This window comes from Gymnoscopelus braueri (assembly GCF_963280865.1).
Source record: "Gymnoscopelus braueri genome assembly, chromosome: 22".
NCBI classification, from domain to species: Eukaryota; Metazoa; Chordata; class Actinopteri; order Myctophiformes; family Myctophidae; genus Gymnoscopelus; species Gymnoscopelus braueri.
Window position 1 is genome coordinate 31013088 of NC_137624.1, and position 19581 is coordinate 31032668.

Sequence of the window (19581 nt, forward strand, 5' to 3'; positions counted from 1 at the left end):
CTAAGGTTATGTTTTTTATATGTTATAGGCACCGTATGGGACTTATAAAAAAGCCTGTGATGTGAGGACAGAACGAGGCCTACAGCCAGGGGAGAGGACTGCCCCTTTAAAGATGTGATCCACTGTATAAACAATGCTCTCTGAGCCTAAGGTGTGAGCCTGAGCGCCACTGCCCCCCCCCCCCCTTTAAAAATGTGGAAGGATTTTGGTTAACAATTATTCACCGTGCTAGATACTTACTTTGATTTTGATTTGAACGTTATGCAGTAACTCTGTGCCATTCTTTGAATAGAAACCCATGTTTGGGCTTGTACCACCACTGTATGACTCTTGGCTTTGATCGATACCCCACAAATGGTGGAGAATACGGGTATATGCTGATCAACGCCAAGACCTCAAACAATGGAGCACACCACCGCCTTGACGGCCTTGCTAAAAAGCCAAACTGATTTGCAGACAGCGGTGCAACGATTAATTGACAGAATGGCCAGAGATGTAGCTAATGCACGCGCACCTAGAGAGGTGCTCACCAAACTCTCTCCTGACGATGATGTAGAGGTTTTCCTGGAAGTGTTCGAGCGCACCGCAGCCCGAGAGCGGTGGCCAGTGGCCGACTGGGCCTCCCTCCTGGCTCCTTTCCTCAGCGGCGACGCACAGCGCGTCTACCACGACCTGACGCAAGCCGATGCTCGAAACTACCCCACCCTGAGGGACGCCATCTTGGCCAGCCAGGGCCACAGCCTCCCCGGCCGTGCGCAACGCTTCCATACCTGGGCCTACCAGCCAGCCCAGCCACCGCGGCCCCAAGTGGCGGCCCTCCTCCGCATTACGCACAGCTGGCTAGCGGGAGGAGGTGAGCCCCCCATGGTGGACCGGGTGGTCATCGACCGCTGCATCCGTTCCCTGCCGCCTGATGCCCGCCGATACGCCTCGCAAGTGAGCCCCACCTCACTCGAGGCCCTCGTGGCCCTCCTCGAGAACCACCAAGTGAGTGTAGAGATGATGAGGACCACTCGACCCGAGCCGACGAAGAGCCCAGCCGACGGGAGGCCCAGCCGGGACCGCAAGCGGACGCCGCCGCCGACCACCTCCCCCACTCGGCCCCGGGCCACTGGCCCCCAGCCGGGCCCAGCAGCAGAGGAGGTGCTATGTCTGTGGGCAGGCGGACCACATCTCCTGGACCTGCCCAGACCGAGACCGCGACGCGACCATGGCCTCCGCCACCGGCTCCGACGGGACTCGGCCCTGCCTGCACACGGGGACCAGCCACAACCAACGCGCCACCCTGCCCGTGAAAGTGGGGGGCCACGACGCCCACGCCCTCCTAGATTCCGGGAGCGTGGTCACGCTCGTCCGCGCCGACCTGGCGGGTCCGACCAGCGACGCCACACTACCAGTGACGTGTGTCCATGGGGACGTCCGCCACTACCCCGTCACGCAGCTCCACGTCCAGACGCCCCGTGGGAGTGCCATCGTGACGGCCGGCGTCGTGCCGAACCTCCCGGTCCCCCTGCTCATCGGCACGGACTGCGCTCTGTTCGGCCGATACTGGTCCCCCGGCTGGCAGAGCGGACCACCCCGCCGCGCCGCGGCCCAGACCACAAGAACCCCTGCCTGCCTGTTCGGCGTTCCGGCCCACCACCGACGCCCCCGTGAGTGACAGCTCCCCCGAAGAGGAGCCACGGCGAGAGGAGGAAGGAGAAGCGAACCAGGGCTCGGCGGAGCTAGGCACCCCGACCCTGACTGAAGGAGGAGACCCCTTCGCCGAGTTCCCCTTGCTAGAGCCGCGCGGCGCCACGCGCGTCGGCGAGTTCGCCACAGCGCAGTGGACCGACCCTAACCTCGAGATGGCCCGCCAGCGCGTAATGGCCATAGACGGGAAGAAGTGTGATGGGGTGAGTGAACTAAGTTCCCCCTACTTTCTAGTCAACAACGGCTTGCTATATAGAGGGGTGCTGAGCAAGGGGGGGGATATAATCGAGCCAATTGGTGCCAAGACAGTATACCTCCCGAGTGTTATATCTAGGCCACACTCACCAACTAGGGGCCCACCCGGGGGTTCAGAAAACGTACGAGCGCATTCTAGCCCGCTTCTATTGGCCCGGTGTGAAACGGGCCATCGAAGATTTCTGCAAGGGCTGCCCCGAATGCCAGCGGACCACCCCTCGGCCCACCTTCCATAACCCCCTGGTGCCCCTCCCCATCATCAGCACCCCGTTCTCTCGCCTGGCCATGGATATAGTGGGCCCACTGCCGAAGTCGGCCCGTGGCCACCGCTATATCCTGGTGATCTTAGATTACGCTACGCGCTACCCCGAGGCCATACCATTACGCGCGGCCACGGCCAAAGCCGTGGCGCACGAACTACTAATGATGTTTAGTCGGGTGGGCATAGCGGAGGAGGTACTAACGGACCAAGGGACCTGTTTTATGTCTCGCGTAATGTCCCAATTGTACAAATGGCTGAAGGTTAAGCGTATACGCACCTCCGTGTACCACCCCCAGACAGACGGCTTGGTAGAGCGATTTAACCAGACCTTGAAGAAAATGTTAAAGAAACTAACCGATGTCGATGGGAAAGATTGGGACCAATTAATCCCCTATGTTCTCTTTGCTATATGAGAGGTACCACAAGCGTCCACAGGGTTTTCACCGTTCGAGCTGGTGTACGGCCGGAGACCCCGTGGACTCCTCGACATTGCCAAAGAGGCCTGGGAGAGCCAGCCATCGCCCCACCGCAGCGTCGTGGACCATGTGGACCGGCTCCAGGCCCAGGCGAAGAGGATCTGGCCCCTGGTCCGGGAACACATGGCACAAGCACAGCGCGACCAAGCGCGCACGTACAACCGCGGCGCCACTCTCCGTGAGTTCCAGGTGGGAGAAAAGGTGCTGGTGCTGGTGCCCTCCAGCGAGTGCAAGTTCCTGGCCAAGTGGCAGGGGCCATACGAAATAATGGAGAAACTGGGGCCCGTGGACTACAGGGTGAGGCAGCCGGGCCGGCGGAAGAGCCATCAGGTGTACCATGTGAACATTCTAAAAAAATGGAACGCAGCCAACCCACTACCACTGCCGGCCCTGCTAACCTCCCTCTCCCCCCAGAGCTTGCCCCCCGTGCCCATAGGAGAGGACCTCTCGCCCGCCCAAACCCAGGACGTCAAGAACCTCCTGGGTCGGAACCAGGACCGGTTCTCCGACCTCCCGGGGCGAACGAACGCCATCCACCACGACATCCACACCAAGCCCGGGACAGTGGTGCGCCAGCGGCCGTACCGCATTCCCGAGGCCCGGAGAATCGCCATTAAAGAGGAGGTGGCGAAGATGCTGGAGCTCGGTGTGATAGAAGAGTCCCACAGCCCATGGTCGAGCCCCATCGTAATCGTGCCAAAACCAGACGGTCCCTACGGTTCTGCAACGACTTCAGGAAACTTAACGAAGTGTCCACATTTGACGCCTATCCAATGCCCCGTGTGGACGAACTAATAGAGCGCCTAGGTCCGGCGCGCTTCGTCAGCACCTTGGATCTGACCAAGGGCTATTGGCAGGTCCCGCTGACGAACCAAGCCAAGGTGAAGACGGCTTTCTCCACCCCCGAGGGGCTATTCCAATACACCGTACTGCCCTTCGGTGTCCATGGCGCCCCAGCCACGTTCCAGAGGCTGATGGACCGGGTGCTGAGACCCCACCGCGACTACGCCGCAGCATACCTCGATGACATCGTGATACACAGCGCCAGTTCGACCCTACACCTGCAGCACGTTGACGCCGTGTTGGGAGCCCTCCGCCAAGCTGGCCTCACTGCCAACGCGAAGAAGTGTCGAGTCGGCCTGGTGGAGACAGAATACCTGGGTTACACAATCGGCAGGGGGTGCGTGAGACCCCAAACCCGGAAAGTGGAGCGGATCCGAGAGTGGCCCAGGCCCGCCACTAAGAAGCAGGTGAAGTCGTTTCTCGGGTTAATATCCTACTATCAAAAGTTTATAAAAAAAAAATCTACTATTGCAGTCCCACTCTATGACCTGACGCGCCAAAAACTGCCCCACCACGTCGCCTGGACGGCCGAGACAGAGACCGCGTTCCAGGCGTTGAAGGCCGCGCTGTGTGAGGAGCCCGTGTTAAAAGCCCCGGACTTTAGTAAGCCCTTCCTCCTCCACACAGACGCATCGGGGACCGGGCTGGGAGCCGTCCTGGCACAGGTCATAGACGGAGAGGAACACCCCGTGACATACGTCAGCAGGAAACTCTTGAAGCATGAGATGAACTACGCCACGGTAGAGAAGGAGTGCTTGGCGGTGAAATGGGCGATTCACCACCTCCGCTACTACCTGTGGGGCCGGACCTTCACCCTCATCACCGACCATGCACCCCTGAAGTGGATGGCCACCAATAAAGACCGAAACAGCCGAGTGACGAGATGGTTCCTGGAGCTCCAGGACTACCACTTCAAGGTTGAGCATCGTCCGGGGAAGGACATCCCACACGCCGACGCCCTCTCTAGAATGTATGAAGAAGTGGAAGCTGAAGCCCCCGACCCAGGCGGCGGGCTTAGGGGGGGGATATGTGGAGTCTCGCTACGAGACCGCCTGGCAGGTAAGCGTCTCACCATGGGGAGACAGTGGAGGAGAGACAGAGAGAAGACCAGGTGACAGCGCTGTAGCCTAGGCTGCGTCATCGAGGGGCGGTACCTGCCACTCTACCTCCTTGATCAGCCCCAACTCAGGGCACCTGTGTGACAGGCCGGGCGTTGGCTACAAATACTCTCTGCTCTGTCTCTCTCACTAGTATTCTGACTCTCCATGGTGAAGGACGGGCAGCCAGGCGGTAAGACAATACTCCACTATTTCCCTTCCAAAGCTCTGTGTTTGATAAGTGAAATGTCCGCTAAGGTTATGTTTTTTATATGTTATAGGCACCGTATGGGACTTATAAAAAAGCCTGTGATGTGAGGACAGAACGAGGCCTACAGCCAGGGGAGAGGACTGCCCCTTTAAAGATGTGATCCACTGTATAAACAATGCTCTCTGAGCCTAAGGTGTGAGCCGGAGCGTCACTGCCCCCCCCCCTCTTTAAAAATGTGTCGCACCTTGCTGAATAATTGATGTCTGGACTGAGCCCCCAACCCGGGAAGGATTTTGGTTAACAATTATTCACCGTGCTAGATACTTACTTTGATTTTGATTTGAACGTTATGCAGTAACTCTGTGCCATTCTTTGAATAAAAACCCATGTTTGGGCTTGTACCACCACTGTATGACTCTTGGCTTTGATCGATAGCCCACAAAGTATTGAGTTTGGAACGATTTCCGGTCTACGGCGCGATGAATAAACGAAAACTGTGGCTCATCCTCCTCTTTGTTACTGCCAGCATCTTCATGTATATACTCATCCTGAATCTGAATCCAAAGACCCCACATGTGGTCCAAACCATGTGCCCCTGCCGTACCTCTACCCAGAGCATCACCCCTCTGAATAACACCAAGCATCTGCTGGTTTCTGCCTACATGGACCACAGAAAGGGTGGGGAGGGGGGAGCGTTCTCTCTCTCACACACACACACACATATATATATATATTTTAGTTCTCCACCCCCGAGGGGCTATTCCAATACACCGTACTGCCCTTCGGTGTCCATGGCGCCCCAGCCACGTTCCAGAGGCTGATGGACCGGGTGCTGAGACCCCACCGCGACTACGCCGCAGCATACCTCGATGACATCGTGATACACAGCGCCAGTTCGACCCTACACCTGCAGCACGTTGACGCCGTGTTGGGAGCCCTCCGCCAAGCTGGCCTCACTGCCAACGCGAAGAAGTGTCGAGTCGGCCTGGTGGAGACAGAATACCTGGGTTACACAATCGGCAGGGGGTGCGTGAGACCCCAAACCCGGAAAGTGGAGCGGATCCGAGAGTGGCCCAGGCCCGCCACTAAGAAGCAGGTGAAGTCGTTTCTCGGGTTAATATCCTACTATCAAAAGTTTATAAAAAAAAAATCTACTATTGCAGTCCCACTCTATGACCTGACGCGCCAAAAACTGCCCCACCACGTCGCCTGGACGGCCGAGACAGAGACCGCGTTCCAGGCGTTGAAGGCCGCGCTGTGTGAGGAGCCCGTGTTAAAAGCCCCGGACTTTAGTAAGCCCTTCCTCCTCCACACAGACGCATCGGGGACCGGGCTGGGAGCCGTCCTGGCACAGGTCATAGACGGAGAGGAACACCCCGTGACATACGTCAGCAGGAAACTCTTGAAGCATGAGATGAACTACGCCACGGTAGAGAAGGAGTGCTTGGCGGTGAAATGGGCGATTCACCACCTCCGCTACTACCTGTGGGGCCGGACCTTCACCCTCATCACCGACCATGCACCCCTGAAGTGGATGGCCACCAATAAAGACCGAAACAGCCGAGTGACGAGATGGTTCCTGGAGCTCCAGGACTACCACTTCAAGGTTGAGCATCGTCCGGGGAAGGACATCCCACACGCCGACGCCCTCTCTAGAATGTATGAAGAAGTGGAAGCTGAAGCCCCCGACCCAGGCGGCGGGCTTAGGGGGGGGATATGTGGAGTCTCGCTACGAGACCGCCTGGCAGGTAAGCGTCTCACCATGGGGAGACAGTGGAGGAGAGACAGAGAGAAGACCAGGTGACAGCGCTGTAGCCTAGGCTGCGTCATCGAGGGGCGGTACCTGCCACTCTACCTCCTTGATCAGCCCCAACTCAGGGCACCTGTGTGACAGGCCGGGCGTTGGCTACAAATACTCTCTGCTCTGTCTCTCTCACTAGTATTCTGACTCTCCATGGTGAAGGACGGGCAGCCAGGCGGTAAGACAATACTCCACTATTTCCCTTCCAAAGCTCTGTGTTTGATAAGTGAAATGTCCGCTAAGGTTATGTTTTTTATATGTTATAGGCACCGTATGGGACTTATAAAAAAGCCTGTGATGTGAGGACAGAACGAGGCCTACAGCCAGGGGAGAGGACTGCCCCTTTAAAGATGTGATCCACTGTATAAACAATGCTCTCTGAGCCTAAGGTGTGAGCCGGAGCGTCACTGCCCCCCCCCCTCTTTAAAAATGTGTCGCACCTTGCTGAATAATTGATGTCTGGACTGAGCCCCCAACCCGGGAAGGATTTTGGTTAACAATTATTCACCGTGCTAGATACTTACTTTGATTTTGATTTGAACGTTATGCAGTAACTCTGTGCCATTCTTTGAATAAAAACCCATGTTTGGGCTTGTACCACCACTGTATGACTCTTGGCTTTGATCGATAGCCCACAAAGTATTGAGTTTGGAACGATTTCCGGTCTACGGCGCGATGAATAAACAAAAACTGTGGCTCATCCTCCTCTTTGTTACTGCCAGCATCTTCATGTATATACTCATCCTGAATCTGAATCCAAAGACCCCACATGTGGTCCAAACCATGTGCCCCTGCCGTACCTCTACCCAGAGCATCACCCCTCTGAATAACACCAAGCATCTGCTGGTTTCTGCCTACATGGACCACAGGGTGAAAGGTTGGGATCTGCGCATCATTGGTATATTCAGGAGAGATTCCATCATGACCATGCACTGTTTTCTGCTGTAGCGGCACTCCCGCTAGCTTTGTACACCACGTGGATGGTTTCGGTTTTCCTTTTGAGACGATGGACGTCATGTGTTCGATCCCCGCAGGCTGCAAAGCGACCCATGTCACCCTGTCGACTCATTCGGACAGCATGGAAGCACAGCGGCAGATCTTTCTCCCTATAGGTAACCAGTGGTGGACAAAATACTCAACCCCAGTACTTGAGTCAAGTCAAATTTGTACTCGAGTACTTGCTTTTAAACAAATGCTTAAGTGTTCAAAAGCACATGTTTTTAAAAATGCTTAAGTATTCAAACGTCCAAATTACAAAGCACATTTTATTTTTTAATATCAATGCATTGCTGTATTGAAATTTAGACATTTTCCAGATTGGGGAAATAGCAGATCTACAATCTACGATCTGGGGTGGCAGTGGCTCAGGAGGTAGAGTGCCCGCTTGGGAAAAGGAAGGTTCCCAGTTCAATCCCGGGCTACCCCTGAGTTAGTGTCGAAGTGTCCTTGAGCAAGAAACTGAACCCCTAACTGCTCCTGATGAGCAGGTTGGTGCCTTGCATGGTTTCCTCGCTGTCGATGTGTGAATGTAATGCACATTGTAAATTGCTTTGGATAAAGGCGCTATATAATTGCACCATTTACAAGCTTGTAGATATGCTATTTTCACTATATTTGAAATAGGGCTTAAGTGGTTAAAGGGATATTTCACTTTCAAAAAAACTTTTGGTCATTTTATCGTCGACTCAGGCTTTTGTGAACCCCCCAGACCATTTTTAAGTTGCTTGATTCAGTATTTAGATATTTGATATTCATTTATCAGACACGCCCCCTTCCTATACAAACTCATTATAACAAACCCATTTTTAACATGTTATATTCATCAAAAACACCCGTCCTTGGTTCTGGTGACTCACCCTGCCCTCCTAATATGTGAGGGGGCCGTGTTTTTTTCGATAACTTTTTTCATTTATGTTATTTAATTTTTGTATTGTATTATTTTTTTTTCATTTTTTTCATTTTTTTTTTAGTTATAGAAAAAACACTAATGGTTTTGTATAGGAAGGGGGCGTGTCTGATAAAATGAATATCAATATAAAATGACCCAAAGTTTTTTTTAAAGTGAAATATCCATTTAGTTCAGGGGTGGCAAACTCATTTTGATGTCCGGGCAAGATTGGTCAAATGGTGACTTGAGGTGGGCAGGAACCAGTTGCGGACGCACATGCGCGCTCACACGCATTCAGTTATACAGCATTCTGTTGTCTTGTCTTGTCTTATTATTATTATTATTATTATTATTATTATTATTATTACCCTTATTATAAACCATTTTAAGTAGAATAATTCAATTTGAAATGAAACAATATCTGGTAATGTGTGTGGGTGGTTAAATAATTACATTTATAGAACAGTGGTGTAAAGTAACTAATTACATTTACTCAAGTACTGTACCTAAAGATTTGAGTTTTACTTTACTAGAGTATTTCCAATTTCCAGAACTCCACTACATCTCAGTCACTGCTATAACTACAGTATATCACTTTAAAAAATGTTTTATGAAGATTAGCTACTTTAATTATTTACATTAAAATCAAACAATGCAATTTGTAATGAGCCCATCCATTTGAAATAGAACAATTAAATTCATTACCTGGTAATGTGTGAGGTAATGTGTGTGGTTATAATAATGTTCTGGCCATGGCTTCAATTGCTTGCCTATTGTTCTTTACAGAAAGGGTGGGGAGGGGGGAGCGTTCTCTCTCTCACACACACACACACATATATATATATATATATATATATATATATATATATATATATATATAATATAGACATATAATATAGACATAAAAAAGTTAGAGAACCACATATTATAGCAACATAAGTGTTTCAGAAAACTGTTAGGATTTAGGAGACATCTGTAAAGATTTCCATGATTTTTCAAAAATAGCAGATCTACAAGCTCATAGTGCGATCTCCTCCTTTCTCAGGGCAAGCTCCTGTGTGTGACAGACAGACAGACAGACAGACAGACAGACAGACAGACAGACAGACAGACAGACAGACAGACAGAGAGAGAGAGAGAGAGAGATCTGAGAGTATACTAGCCGACTAGTTGAATAGACTGTTAACGAGCCAATCAGCCAGAACAGTCCACAGCTGGCTGTGGAATGTTGGCTGACTACCGGGCCATCAGAGGTACTTGGCTGCCAGTGGGGGAGGGGGGAGAGCTGCTTGGACGCTCAGCAAGGCATTTCGCGGGCCGCACTGGACCTTTCCGCGGGCCGCAAAATGCCCGCGGGCCGCGAGTTTGACACCCCTGATTTAGTTCATAATGTACCTTTTCCCATCCTAGAAATGTGGAGTCAAAAGTACAATATTTGTCTTTGAAATGTAGCTAGTGGAGGGAAAGTATCCAAAAACACAAATACTCAAGTAAAAAATAATTTACGTACTTAAGTACGGTAAATGTACTTTGTTACTGTCCACCACTGTAGGTAACCAGGAAAGCGGCGGGACAGAGGCGATAAAGCCCCAGTTTGACTTCACAGTGTGCATCCCCACCGTATACGGAGACTACAACAACGTGCTTCAGTTCACACAGGCCCTAGAGATGTACCGACTGCTGGGCGTGGACAGGGTGGTGGTCTACAACACCAGCTGTGGTCCAGATCTTGGTCGCTTACTGCACAGTTACAGCCAGGAGGGTTTCGTAGAAATAGTTCCCTGGCCCGTGGACAAGCACCTCAAACCATCGATGGGATGGAAGTATCTCGAGCATGGAGTGGGGGACCTGCACTACTACGGCCAGCTGACCACACTCAACAACTGTGTCTACCGATACATGGACCGCTCGCGCTATGTCCTGTTGCATGACATAGATGAGATTATAGTACCGTACCGTCAAAACAGCCTAATCTCTCTGATGAGCCAGCTCCAACAGCAAAACCCAAAGGAGGGGGTGTTCCTCTTTCAGATGCACTTATTTCCAACTGACCATGTGGATCCCGGCGCAAAGTTCCACCTGCCCCAGTGGGAAGGGGTGCCGGGAATAAATATTCTGGAGCACATCTATAGAAAATATGAAACAGAGAAAAATCTATTGGAAGGGGTGCCCGTATTAAATATTCTGGAACAGATCTATAGACAATATGTGGTACCAAGGGAAGTGGGATACAAGATGATAGTTCAGCCAAGGATGGTGCAGCAGACATCAGTGCACTCAGTGCTGAAGAAATTCGGGAATACAGTCAAAGTCCCTCCAGATATGGGATTGGTTATGCACGTCCGGGGATGCTTGATCACACACACACCATACCACCCAGTTACAAAGAGATCTGCTTGTCCAAAGAGCACATGCGTGTTGACACCAGGCTGTGGGAGTTTCATGAAAAGCTGATCCCCAGTGTGGACAAGGCCCTGGCGAGAATAGGGATGCTGAGAGAACAAAAGCATTGAGATGATCGAGCCGCACACACTGACATGTAGGGCTGCGATTATCAGTTAGTTTATTTTTTGCCTATAATGACATGCCAAAATAGGGATCGATTTTTTTTTTTTTGTTAAATTATCGAGTGTATAATCGACTAAATCGATTGGTTTGATTAGCTGTTGCACCCCTTCTGACATGTACAGCAAAGGATTAGCTTGTCTGCACTTAAACATAGGTGTAAGCAAGGCTTGAACGTATTAGTGTCACATTCCTTCCACACCCTGTCTGTCAATGTGTTTGACGGTCATTGTCACATGACGTATGAGAGCATTTGTGGTTAATTCTGGTGAAGAAAATCATGTATCTGCACCAAACAGTGATTTGTAGCATTTGTGCTGCCCATTACGGATGGAAGTGAAAATACTTTTGGCTCTGTGTTGCTTAGAGGCCCCTCAATGTGTCATTACAATTTGGGACGTTTTTCTACTATTTTTTTTTTTTTTTTTTTTTTTGTACGACATACGGTTCAAGAGTTATAGGCCAAAACGTGTAGAAACCTTTTATAGCACCATGATGAAGCCGTTTTGAAAAATGTGCAGCTAGAGGTTCTTCCTTGGTCTACTGGGAGTGTGCGTGCAAAGTGTCAAGTGTCTGAGATTAGCTGTTCACAGACGGACAAACGGTTGCAGTCTCTGCAAATGTCTTGTAGTTTCTTAGTTATCGCGGTCAGAGCGGGTCCAAAAATTTTAATGGACCCCCTGACCCTCATAACAATCAACTTGGCTTTTTCTTCGTAGTTGTGTTGGCTCTGTTTGTAGTTGCGTAGTCTACTGGTAGCCAGCCAATCATGGCAGTGTGGTTAGTGCAATCTGTCTCTATATTGTTAAAACAGCAAACAGCAAAGGCAGTGTATACTGCATTCTGCATGTTGCATGTTTAAGGGGCAGATACATGTAAGCGGAGCAAATCACCTTTGCTGCCAACTATTGGGTGGGCATTGTGTTTAATGTTTAATCCCCCTAGAAGCACAAACAATCTCCAATACCGCTCACCATGTTTTATAATATTGCGCAGCATCAATTACTATCAGCTGTTCAGTTTTGCCACTCAAAGGGCTCAGCCCTATGTTCCCTCAGCTCCTCAGCTTGGAGTTAGGGTTGCGTTGAGGGTTGAGGGAACATAGGGCTGAGAGAACATAGACACGCTCCTGACTCAATTCAGCTCACACAGTCTTGACAGAAGTAGTTTTCAACGCTTCGCCTCGCGCTGCGCTGCGAGGCGTTGTGAGCTTGTAGATCGGCTATTTTTGGTGTGAGTGAGTGTACTCCGACGGCCTGGGTCTGTCTGTCTGTCTGTCTGTCTGTCTGTCTCAAGTCTGCGGCCGTAACACACACACACACAAACACATATGCCCAACCCCGACCGCCACATGCCCCCCCCCCCAAGGTGAATAAATAATAATTTAAGAAATAACTAGAGAATGTGCTCCTCGGAGCACAGGTCTCCGCCAGTACTGTTCCTGATTAATCCTGTCTTACCTATTTATATTACATATTGTCACGTGTCACTTGACACAGGCTGACACGTCATGTGAAGTCCTCTATGGCTATTGGCTACTATATACGCCTGCCGTCGGTTCAAATCACCGTGACACAGACAACATTTCAGTAAAGTACTTGAGTAAATGTACTTAGTTACTTTACACCTCTGCAGACGAGCTGCTCAGCGTCCGTTCTGGCCGAGCAGCGTTGCAAGATTCTGCGAGAGAATAAGCAACACTGCTAGTGGCAACCAGGTCTATGAAAACAAGCCGCCACCACCTGTAAATGCACTGTTTATTTCACACAGTTGATTTCAATAAATGAACCCAGTACATTTTACTAGGTTCCAACTGACACAAAACTGTTGATTTATTCATTCTGATCTGTTTGAAAAATAGAAATATAGGCCTCTCTCTTATACATGCCTCCTTTCAATAAAAGCCCGGTACCCACTACAGTTGAAACAAATACAAGCCTGGGACACTATTAGAGGATTTACTATTGTGTGCGCGTGCGTGCGTAATGACGCGCAGATAAGCAACGATGTTAGGTAATTGTACCAGCTGACAGGTGTGGATAACACTGGGGGGCTGGTGGGGGGGGGGTGTGGGTCCTTGTCATGCCAAGGACCCCCAAAATTTGATGTAGGTTACTTGTCTGCAGAACACAGTATTCCATGCGCTTTCTCTCTCCCTCTCTCTCTCCCTCTCTCCTCTCTGGGATCCACGGCCAAATAGGCTACATATAATTTGTGGGGTTCCTGACAGCATGAAGGTCCCCCCCCCCTCCTCTGAATGGAACAACTACCGTAACAGCGGAATTTTACACATGCGTAATTACACACGTAAGTGCATGTTGTAACATAATAATAGGCTACACAACGTGTACTGTACCTATATAGCTCACTGTAGGCTAACATTCTTGGGGGTCTTCTTAGGGACCCCCAAGCTCCTCCTTAGCACCACCTATGGAGAGGTTTCAGAAAAGATAAAAGGAAACTTAAAAAATAAACTTGACAGATCATAGAAACATTAAAATGATAAGAATCCAAGTAAAAATGAGAGATATCTGGCCTAATGAAATCTCAACTGCTCTGTCTGTCTTAATGCGCAAAATATGCCACAGGTCAGTGGCGGGTCCATGGCGGTCTGTGGCGGTCAGTGGCTGTCAGTGGCGGTCCGTGGCTGGTCAGTGGCGGTCAGTGGCTGTCAGTGGCGGTCAGTGGCTGTCAGTGGCGGTCCGTGGCTGGTCAGTGGCGGTCAGTGGCTGTCAGTGGCAGTCAGTGGCTGTCAGTGGCGGAGGCGCGGCCGCCGTGGCGGAGGTGCGGCGGGTGTGGCGGTCAGTGGCTGTCAGTGGCGGTCAGTGGCTGTCAGTGGCGGTCAGTGGCTGTCAGTGACGGGTCGTGGCGGGTCCGTGGTGGTCAGTGGCTGTCAGTGGCGGTCGTTCCGCCACGGCGGTCGCGTCTCCGCCGCGGCGGGTGTGGCGGACGCGTGGCGGGCCTGTTTCCGCCGCGGTCAGTGGCTGTCAGTGGCGATCCGTGGCTGGTCAGTGGCGGTCAGTGGCAGTCAGTGGCTGTCAGTGGCGGAGGCGCGGCCGCCGTGGCGGAGGTGCGGCGGGTGTGGCGGTCAGTGGCTGTCAGTGGCGGTCAGTGGCTGTCAGTGGCGGAGGCGTGGCGGCCGTGGCGGCCGTGGCGGAGGCGCGGCGGGTGTGGCGGCAGGCGCGTCTCCGCCGCGGCGGGTTTGGCGGAGGCGCGGCGGGTGTGGCTGTCAGTGGCGGTCAGTGACGGGTCGTGGCGGGTCCGTGGTGGTCAGTGGCTGTCAGTGGCGGTCGTTCCGCCACGGCGGTCGTGTCTCCGCCACGGCGGGTGCGGCAGAGGCGCGGTGGGTGCGGCAGAGGCGCAGCGGGCGCGTCTCTGCCGCAGCGGGGGTGGCGGACGCTTGGCGGGCCTGTTTCCGCCGCGGCGGAGTCACGGCGGCCGCCAACGCCGTTTTGGGATCCCGCTGTCTCTCCATTTTAGTGCAAAAAATATTATTAGTTGTGTTTTCTTCAGTTCTACAGGATTGAAATGACATTTACAATATATTTTGTTAAATAACTGTTGAAAAAGGAGGGGGGCAAGTACAGACCCTTGGGGGACCCCAGTCAATGAAGCAGCCTAGTTTAAGTGGTTAATCAACTTCTTTCAGCAGGTGAGTTTATTTGTGACAGAGATGCTGACACATGCACACAGGCACGCATGAACGCGCACGCACGCACACACACACGGAGTGTTGGACCTTGTCTGTTCACTAAGCGCTTTCACTTGCTTTTCACACGTATTTGTTTGTATTAGTATAGTCTTTTTTGTGTGTGTTATTTCATGGGGATTTGTGCAATTAGGATCAACTGGCACACCCTTTCAAGTTAGGAAGAATATGAGATTCATCGTTATAAGAACACAGTTACTAACAATTCTGCACTTGGGTTAGGGTTAAGGTTAGGGAACATTTACATCATGAACCTGACTAGTTTTTCTTAGGAACAATACTCCCTCTGGTGTTTGAAGTGGTTTTATCTTGAAAACCAGGCCCATTGCAAGTCACTGTACTCATAACTCATGTGTATTGTGTATGTGTGTTGTCTTTATGTTGTGTTGTATTTTGTTATGTGTTTTTGTTGTCGAACAGATCTGTGAAATCTCCCTCTGTGTGTCCACAGACATGGCAGCCCAGGTAGTCAGCGTCCAGCCAGGCATGCATCAGTCTGCAGGGTATAAGACAGGGGCTTGGAACAGCGCCCTCTGTGGCTGCTGTGAGGACATGAGCACCTGTGAGTGGGGCTGTCACCATCATGACATTTTACATTTTGTCATACAAATAATTGCGATTAACAATTGTTGGGAGTGCATTTTCCGGCAGCGGCAATACCGCCACGGTCCTAAGCTGCCGGCAACTGCTGGCAGATGCCGGCAGATGCTGGTGGCGGTCAGTTAAACTATGCCTAAACCTAACCCTAACCTCAGTTAAACTATGCCTAAACCTAACCCTAACCTCAGTAAAACTATGCCTAAAACCTAACCCCAGTTAAACTGCTACATAGGCAGCTTTGCTGCCTATATAGGGCCGGCAGCTGCCGGCATCTTGCGGCAGTTGCCAGCAGTTGCCGGCAGCTGTCGGCATTTGCCAGCAGTTGCTGGCAGAGCCGGCTTAGAAAACATTGCCTTTTAGGCTTTGTAAACTTTGTAAGCTTTGTAAACAACAAAAACTGGAACCTCACGAACCTCCCGAAAGCCGAGAAAGGAAGCCGTCACCTGTTCGTCATTTCCATTCACATATTCACATATTTAAATATCTTAGAAATAGATACCCTAGGTGGGGTTGGTGAAAGGGCCTTTCTGTGTGGAGTTTGCATGTTCTCCCCGTGTCTCCTAGGGTAGTTAATACCCTCACAAAAACATGCAGTAATCCTGGTCACTATACTGCCTCCCCCTGGTCAGCCAGGGCGCCTGATGGAGGGGAAAGGAACTGGTTGGAATAACGTGTTCCTTCCACGCGCTACGTCTAACCAGGGAACCTCCCCCTGTCGGGTGATAAGAAGCGGCCTGCTTGCTCCTCATGCATTGAAGGAGGCATGAGCTTCAGCTTGGGCTCTCCCTAGGCTGGCAGAGGGAGAGTAGCGCCCAGGATTACATAGGCAAGTGGCACTGGGTGAAAGAATATGGGTTACAAAATCGTGGGATAAAAATTAAAGAAAAGAATATATATATCTTAGAAATATACATTTTGATGTTCATTTCTGCTAAGCAACAACCTACGGTGTGCTTTGAATAATTGTATTTACTGTAGGAATTGCAACCTTTTGCTCCCTCATCCACATGAATGATCATTTCATTGTCTCTGTCTCTGACTCTGCATGCCTGGCAGGCTGCTTTGGCTTGTGGTGCCCATGGTGCTTGAGCTGTCAGACCAGCTCAGATTTTGGAGAATGTCTGTGCTTGCCTCTGGTGGAGATGGGAGTCGTCCCTATCATTGGTCTGGCCATGAGGACTGCTATGAGAGAGCGCTACCACATCCAGGTAAATATATCACACAGTTAAAGGAGCACTTCACCCACTTTCATCCTTATCGCTTCATATATGGTCCTCAATGCTCATTATAATTGATTCTCGATAATAATTGAAAAAGCAATCAATCAAATAATCGCTAAGAAAATGAGGATAGTTGCAGCCCTAGTGATGTTTGCTCTGTGCCTCTCCCCTCCCCTCATCTGCATGCCTCCTCAGGGCTCCATGTGTGATGACTGCGTCGTCGTCGCTTTCTGCAACTGGTGCTCCTGGTGCCAGATGCATCGGGAGCTGAAGATACGAAAACAACAACAGGCTGGCAGTGTTGCAGAAGTCCAACAGCAACACAACCTTGCCTACACATCTGAGCAGACAACACACATGCTCCAAGCAGGGTTACCACCCGTCCTGTAAAATACGGAATCGTCCTTTATTTGAGAAATAAATGTTGCGTCCTGTATTGAACCAATACAAGCCTAAATGCCCCATACACGCGTATGTCACACACACACGTCGTGTGCTACATATTTTAAAACTATAGGCTAGTATTTATGCATAAACACTGAGCCATATATATATATATATATATATATATATATATATATATATATATATATATATATATATATATATATATATATATATATATATATATATATATTTTTTTTTTTTAAGGACGACCGACAAGCTTACAATGAAACACATTTGTGACGTGAGGGCTAATTCAAGAAGGTTAGTACAGAAGCGCTCCATGGGATTTTCTGCTCTGGGCCCCAACAGTCTCATGGTGCGTTCACACGGGCAGATTAAAAGATACAAAGATACAAAAATCGCATCTTTGTCGCTGTGTTGCTTTGTATCTGTGTTGCTCAACACGGTCGCTGATGACGTACATCGGAGCTACATTTGTAGTTTTGTATCTTTGTATCTGGAAGTTGAACCCAGCTCAACTTGAATTCGTAGCTTTGTATCTTTGTCGCTAGAGCTACAGCTACAAACGTCGGACGTATCTTTGTATCTTCATGTCGCTGGTTTCCATTGAAAATGAAGGGTATCTGTGTGAAAGCACCATCATTGTGGGTATGAGATCTATAGCCACTGCCTTTTCATCTTAGATCACTAATTCAAATAATGCAAAGAGAATAAGTCAATAGTTTAATATTAGTTAAAAAATGATAAATTATGAAAAAAGTGGGTAACACTTTAGAATAACTATCCGTTATAAGTAGTTAATAGATCATTCATAAACTGTTAGTTAATGAGTTATTAATGCATTGTTAAGCATTAGTTAATAGTTAGTTAAGGATTAATAACTATCCGTTATAAGTATTTAATAGATCATTCATAAACTGTTAGTTAATGAGTTATTAATGGCTTGTTAAGCATTGGTTAATAGTCAGTTAAGGATTAATAACAATGCCTTATAACTACTTAATAGATCATTTATAAACCATTATTTAATGAGTTATTAATGTGTTGTTAAATATTTGTTAACAGCTAGTTAAGGACTTGTAACCATGCCTTATAGATAGCTAATAGACTACTCACAAACTATTAGTTAATGAGTTAACAATGATTTGTTAACTATGTTTTAGTAGTATGTTAAGGATTTATAAATATGCCTTGTAGATAGATAATAGATCACTCACAAATGATTAGTTAACTGACTTATTAACTGTCTGCTAATGATTTATGACTGTCTTATAAATGCCTTATAACTAGTGAATAGATCATGTATAGACCATTAGTTAATGAGTTAATAATGTACTTGTTAATTATTTGTTAACAGTTAGTAAGGAGTTATAAGTATTCCTTATAGATAAGGGATAGACTACTCACAAACTAACTACACCTTATATATGTTCAAAGGATTATGAGCAAGCTATTAGTAACTCACTTACTAATGGCTAGTTAAGTATTTGTTAATGGTTAATATATGTTATTGGGTAGTTATTCTAAAGTTGCAACTACTCCTCATTTACTAACATGAATTAAGTATTTGTTAATGGTTAATATATGTTATTGGGTAGTTATTCTAAAGTTGCAACTACTCCTCATTTACTAACTATTAACACATACTTAACTTACCTTTTACAGATCAATTGTTAATGGGTTTTTTGATTCCCATCTACTAACACCAGAGACACTTTGTACAACAGCAAAGGGGTGGTACAGAAATCGGATGTGATACTTTGGACATATTTCAAATATTTGTACCTCAACCTTGTTCAATATTTTACCAAATAAATCCCACAGATGAAATAGATAACAATTTATTTTTAATGAAGAAAACAGTACTGTCGGCTACATACTGTAATTATGCCATAGGCATTATGCATTATTGATCATTGCTTATTGTAGCTACACAACAGAACACAATGAGCAAACAGTACTTTTAACAGAGTACACAACCTGGACTTGCTTAGAACAAAAATAACCACCAAGATCAATCTGCTCTCATTTCCTTCTACACCAGATGTGTGTCTTTGCCAGAAATGGACCCCTAGGTGTTGACTTGTATCGATATAGTGTTTACACTTAGTAATACATTTGGTATTGAATGTTCTATTATGTTTAAGCTACAGGTGATGCTGGGACAATTGACACATCTTCTTCGGCCAACTTGACCTCTGATGCAACTCTCATTTCACCCCTAGGTGTTTACTGGGCCTTTTTTTTAGAAACAATAACCCTCGATTTGAAATTTGTGAGGTTGCAATTATTTTCTTCCATTTCTCTTCATTCGCCAGAAATATCAGATCAGGAATAGCAGATCTACAAGCTCAAAACACATCGCAATGAGTCTTGCTGTGAGCTTGTAGATCTGTCATTTCTTATCTGTTATTTCTGGCGAATGTTCCCCCCAGAATAGGGGTTCAAGTTAATACCCTGAATTTTAGAGGGACATTAATGTCCATACATCACAGCAATGTCATGGATTAGCCGTCCTAACGGTCCATTGTGATGCTTACGGGCAAGCCACTCA

The 19581-nt window shown here is 48.7% G+C and overlaps 1 protein-coding gene across 1 annotated transcript in view; it reads left to right on the plus strand.

Annotated features, from left to right (window-relative positions):
• The window catches only part of LOC308078100 (cornifelin homolog B-like), a 34440-nt gene extending 17409 nt beyond the window's left edge, over positions 1-17031 (plus strand). The window contains exons 2-4 of the mRNA XM_080419176.1: positions 15251-15361; positions 16456-16607; positions 16815-17031. Coding sequence (XP_080275302.1) covers positions 15253-15361; positions 16456-16607; positions 16815-17009 — 456 coding nt within the window. The 5' untranslated portion in view covers positions 15251-15252 and the 3' untranslated portion in view covers positions 17010-17031. The remainder of the gene's footprint in view (positions 1-15250; positions 15362-16455; positions 16608-16814) is intronic.
• Positions 17032-19581: the final 2550 nt, after the last annotated feature.